The 6,000-nt window shown below is 38.2% G+C and overlaps 1 protein-coding gene across 2 annotated transcripts in view; it reads left to right on the forward strand.

Annotated features, from left to right (window-relative positions):
- GRIK1 (glutamate ionotropic receptor kainate type subunit 1) overlaps positions 1-5,283 on the forward strand; it is a 270,840-nt gene extending 265,557 nt beyond the window's left edge. The window contains exon 16 of one of the 2 annotated variants that reach the window (XM_054973686.1): positions 4,792-5,283. In XM_054973686.1, the coding sequence (XP_054829661.1) occupies positions 4,792-4,947 (156 nt within the window). In that variant the 3' untranslated portion in view covers positions 4,948-5,283. The remainder of the gene's footprint in view (positions 1-4,791) is intronic. The other variant, XM_054973687.1, reaches the window with a different exon arrangement.
- Positions 5,284-6,000: the final 717 nt, after the last annotated feature.

The raw sequence follows: 6,000 nt of genomic DNA on the forward strand, positions 1-6,000 counted from the left end.
GAGCTGGTTAGGTTGGAGGAAGGCTTCAAACTTATTTAGTGGAGTGGTAGGATTCACACGACCTGAATGGCTTCTTCCTTTATCTATAGAACACAGGTCTTTTCTCCCCCTCTAGTTTTTGCTTTGCCATAGGGTGAGAGTGACATCCTTCAGAGTGATGCAGTTATTTTTGTTACTGATTTACATCATGAGCAATTGTTTGACTATATTGAATTTCTATAAAGAGGTGTTTGTACTGCTGTTACATTAACTGTGCTAACCAAGGCCACTGTCCAGGTGGCATAAGAGAACGGCAAACTGCACGATTTTTACAGGTTTGGTGTCTCCTCTCTTCATATAGCAAAGAGCAGGTAACAGCCAGTTTCCACATACGGTTCATGTTCAGTGAGTCACAGTGGACACTTATTTCTGCTGAGCATTTACATCACTGACTGAAAATTCAGTCATTTTTAATAATTATCTGTGACTGCTTAGCATAGCTCTTAAATTCTTTCTTGTTATCCTTCCCCCTCTCTACAATGTTCTTTAAGGAAATGAGAAGAACTCAATGGCCATAATTTACCAAGGCAGTTTAGATATATCTCAAGACTTGAATTCAACAGGAGGGAAGTCATCTCTTCCTTTCCATCTGTTGCCCTGCAGATGGGTTTTGTAGTTCCCCCATGTTTAAAAAATAAGCTGCAGTCTGGTGTGTTGTGAGAATTACAAGGAATGACAGATTTTGTGAATTAGTACAGCATAAACATTTATCCACTGTAATCCACAGAATCTGATCCGTTATGTGGGGAAGGACTATTGCCTGTGTATCAGCTGTGCAGCATGTGCAAGCATCTGAGGAAAAAAAACAGACAAAGACACTGTCTCTTGGGGGGAAATGCATTAATTGTTTATTGCTTTTGAAGAAAAATATGAGGGCTTAAAGAATACATTTCATGAAAATATGTTCAATATAGAAAAAACTGTATACTCAATGTGTGAGGATTAGAAATGTAGGCATGTTAACATTTTTCAGGCAAGAAGCTATATGACAAGATACTAAATTTATTCTTTTGGCTACAAGTTACAACAGAATAATTTTTAGCAATTCTTGTCTTGGAAGAAAATGGAAAATACTGGGTATTTGAGTACTAACTTTCAATACAATACAATACAAATGTTTATTGCAATTAATGTGATTTCTTGTGATTCCTTGCAAGAGTCATCTGACCAAAACACACCTGCTCACATATGCAGGTTTATCTTAAAATTACTTTTAAACAATTCTGACATTGAAGTTGTGATCTCATCTGAAAAACACAAGACAGTCTTTAAAAAAACTGTCTTTCTTCCTAATCTCTATTTTCTGTGACATTTATTATTTATTCTGTGTATTGAGAAAAGTTAAGACTTGCTTCTCAACAGGGGTTCTCAAGACAAATTACAAATTAAAATAAGCCTATGATTATATTTTAAACTCAACTGTTCTACAATATTGTAACTGGAAATTAATGCCCACGGCAAGTCAAAGTTAGATTTCATTAGACTATAAAATATTGAGTAAACACAAAGTCTTTGAAGCTTTTTTGAACATTGTCATATCCCAGGTTATGCATTCAACAAGCAGCTGGTTCCATAGGCTGGGGCCATGATGGGAAAAGTTCTCACAAAAGTGGCCAATGGCCTGATGTTATGTGTAACCATCAACAAAATTGTCATTACTGGATGATAGTGAGTGGGATCATATATGCACACACAGACTGAAGTTAAAAAAAGAGAAAACTTTGTAAATACTTGTTGGTATTTCAAATACTGTTGGGCAATGCATTAAAAGTGTCATAGATCCAGAGGAGTTAGCCGTGTTAGTCTGCAGTAGCAAAATAGCAAAGAGTCCAGTAGCACCTTTAAGACTAACCAACTTAATTGTAGCATAAGCTTTCGAGAGAGACAGCTCTCTTCATCAGGTGCATCTGACAAAGAGAGCTGTGGCTCTTGAAAGCTTATGCTGCAATAAAGTTGGTTAGTCTTAAAAGTGCGACTGGACTCTTTGCTACGTTAAAAGTGTGGCATTCAGTAGATTTTGTGGCATTCAGTAGGCTGAAGGCTCCCATGAACCATGTGTGGAAAGGGGCTAATGGCAGTGGATTTTTTTTCTCATCTGTTCCCCCCCCCTTCTGAAAAAGTCCTCTGAAAAACTTATTCTGAGGGTTATGGGTGTCTTGTAGACAAAATGACATGGTGTGTGAGGAATTGAGTGGGATGGAGGAGCTGCAGTAATGAGAGATAATCAGGTAACCATTTGGGTAATGAAAACTCCACCAATGGAAGACTGTGAAGCAGTTTTGCCTAGTTTCCTTATCCTCACTGCACCCTTCACTGCACTATGGCATTTTGTCTATGTTCCTCCAATCTCAAACAGATTTTCAGAGATCTTGAGGCTTCTGGAGGGAAGAGCATGTGGTAGATATCTGGCCAGTATTTTGAAGGGACAGGATGATTAGCAAGTGGTGAGGAGATAAAGTAGTCAGATCTAGGGGTGTGCGATTTGGTATTCCCAAGCCAAATATACACACCCCAAAATATTTATTTGGTATTATTTGGGTATATTCAGACAAACTGCATAATCCAGACATATTCAGGAATATCTGGGAATCTCATTTTAAAGACTGCAGCAGCTTGTCCCCCTTTTTCAGCTTCCCAGACAACAGAAGCAGGAAGGCAGCATTACTGTGTGTGTGTGTGTGTCAGAGTTGCTTGCTTGCTATATGCCATTTCCAGGTCTGGTTGCTGCCTTGGTTACTGGCTTGCTAGGTTGAATGCTGGGATTCTCTGGTTTGATGTTAGTTCTGTTGGGATTACATTGGCCCTGGGTTCTGCCTGGCATCTTTGAGTGATACTGGTTCTGTTGCATTTGTAACACTGTCCCTTGCTTCAGTTTGGTTTTGCTGTGATTATCTGGTTTGATGTTGTTTCTGTTGGGCATTGTTTGTTCTGTTTACATTGGGAGGTTTTGGGTCATTGGTTGCTATTGTGTGTTTGTCTAAGGTATCCTGTGTCCTAGAGAAAGCTCTGGATTTTTCCCCTGTAGGAAACTATAAAGAGTAGCTGGGAGCAGCTTATTCAGGGGCCTGTAGAATTGAACCCTTTGGTTCGATTCATTTAAAACTTGGGGATTATTTAGTGGACATACAGACTAGGTTCCCTGCAATTTTAGTGCAGTTTGCTTGAAAAAAGGCCCTTCCAGTCCCACAGAAAGATTTCTCCATAGGGAGTAAGGGAACTAAATATATTTGGAATTCTAACTAAAACCCAGATCTGAATACTTATACTAGTATTTTTGATCCAAATATTGGGAATTCCAAATAGATATGATCTTCCAGATACCTGATCTGAATAATACTGAAATTTTTTCAGCACACACCCCTAGTCTGAAGTGCAATCTCAAAAAGTATAAAGTACTTGAATTTAAGCTCCTTTTATTGTATTACTCTAGCCAATATTCAAACACGGATTGAGATCAGAACAGCTGATGAACATCCATTTTTTCAAACTTTATTTGAAAATTGAAAAACTACAGATATATAGTGTACAGCAGGGGTGGGCAAATTGCGGCCCGCGGGCCACATGTGGCCCGCTACAGAGTTTTTTGTGGCCCGCCAAGACAGTCATTAAACTGATTCTAAAATTAAATGTGCTTGCAGCTATAGATGATATGAAATTAGCACAATAAATTGAATAAAACTACCACTATTTTATTTAATTTATATTTATTGATTTTTATGATACAATTTATACCTTTTCTGAAATGCAAAGTTAACTAATGAATGCAATCATTTTAAAAGGTGTGGCCCTCCGCTAACCTCCACTCCCACAAAGTGGCCCCCAAGCCAAAACAATTGCCCACCCTTGGTGTACAGTGTTAAAGCTACAAATGTATAGTATATAAATCTAAAGTTAAACCATCGAGCAGTGATAATTTGTATTTAGATTTTCACAACACTATCCTAAGCAGACTTACAATCTTCCTTTAAGTCAGTTGGCTGATAAGAGTGTAATTCTGCTTAGGAAGTGATGAGTCAAGTTCTCATTACTTGACTAATCTTTACGAAAGTATCATGTTGGGTTGAATCCAGCCAGCTTTTTCATTCCATCTCACTCAATTCCCCATCATGCTACTGTCTCCATTCCATGTGGCTTTTGTACACACAACTCCCATGTTTCCCATCCTAGCCAGTTTTGGTGGTCAAAAGGGATCTCACCTTCATTTTTTACTATCAGAAAAACTGCTTGGCCCCACCTGTTGTTTTTCAGTTACTAAGAAAGCCTGACAATTCAGTTTCTCAAAATGTTAATAGTGCTATACATGATTTTTTTTAATTTAAAAAACTATCATAATACAATTCTGAGCTTAAATTTATTACTGTTGCCAAGAAAAATAATATCCAAATTCTACAATCATATGTCAAATCATTTCCCAACCCTATAGGAAACTATCATGTTTATTTTCTGTATACGGCATCATAGAATACCGGGTAATTCAGCTTATAATTCTCAGTCTCTGAAGAGCTGTAAATGTAAACTAGTCTTTCTAGAGTCCATACTTCAACCAACCATTCACTTTTCTTGAGAGGGGTCTGCACTGTCCACTGCCATACATAGACCAATCTTACAGCTGCCAACAAATTCAATATGTCATACAAGGAGTTATAATATAAGCTATTCAGCATAAAAGTTGACCGTAAATTGAGCGAAATACAAAATACATTCTGCTTCAAATATTCATATCCTTAAGCTTTTTTGTTTGTTTTCTACCAGTGTCTTTCATTCAATGCCATAATGGAGGAACTTGGAATTTCACTCAAACACCAGAAGAAATTAAAGAAAAGATCAAGAACTAAAGGGCGGTCATCCTTCACAGGTATCCTTACATGTCATCAGAGGCGGACACTGAGGAAAGAAACCATGGCTTGAATGAATACAGCTGTCTGCCATAGAAAAATCTGGAGTAAGAGACAAAGGACAAAGACAAAGAATATTTAATAAAAACTTTTGAGGCCTACTCATTCTTTGTATGGAGGAATTTCTGAAAAAAACATTAACCTTGTTCAGACATTCAGTGTGGTTTTCCTTTCTTTAATCTAGAGGAGGTACAGCAGATTCAACATTCTCATGACTGGTGTACTAATAATCACTTGGGAACCATCTCATTTTTACTTTCAAAAATGATTTGTATGGACACCTCTTTTGCATCTCTCTACTCCTGCCCTATTCATTGCTCTATGTGCTTTCTACATGAAATAAAACCAGGGATTTTTCAATATTGAATTACTCTTTTATTTCTTCATTAGAAATATGGAGGGTCTCGCCATGGTTGGTAAGACCATTATGCATCCATCCTAGTATATCTACTCTAATTATCAGAAACTCACCATTATTCTGAGAATAACCATTGATTATGGGCTTTACATCCTAAGAAGCAAAAATATACAGATAAATAGGGTTTGGGCATTATGGTAACACACGCATATTTGCATAGTAATGATAGTATATCCCTCTTTGTCAACAGATTGTGATGTGGAGGCAGTCTCCTTATGGTACAGTCATGGACAGCCACTTTTTAAAGTATAGCCAAAGCCTGCCTTCCACTATTCCATTCAAAAAGTCTTACTGAAAGCATTTTGGTCCCTATCTTGCCTTCTGCCCAGAGCTTTTGTTTCACATTCCCTCACCAGATGCCATTTTTAAAAATGTTTTCACATGACATTATATTTATTCTGAGCACAATGTGTGCGGCTCCTGGGGCTTTCCCCTTTAAGTCAAAGCCAAAAATATAAAAATTGGCCCCAGCAAAGAGTGAGAGTGCACCTGTGGCCAGCACAACGACATCACTTCAGGGAGTGAAGTCATTGTGCCCCACCAGGAGCACACCTGGGGCACACTTTCCTGCTGGTGGTGGGCGATTGATCGCTGGGGGGGGGGTGCAACCTCCCACTGATTGCCAGTGATTGGTGGGCAACAGGGAAG

This window comes from Eublepharis macularius, chromosome 3 (genome assembly GCF_028583425.1).
Source record: "Eublepharis macularius isolate TG4126 chromosome 3, MPM_Emac_v1.0, whole genome shotgun sequence".
Classification (NCBI taxonomy): Eukaryota; Metazoa; Chordata; class Lepidosauria; order Squamata; family Eublepharidae; genus Eublepharis; species Eublepharis macularius.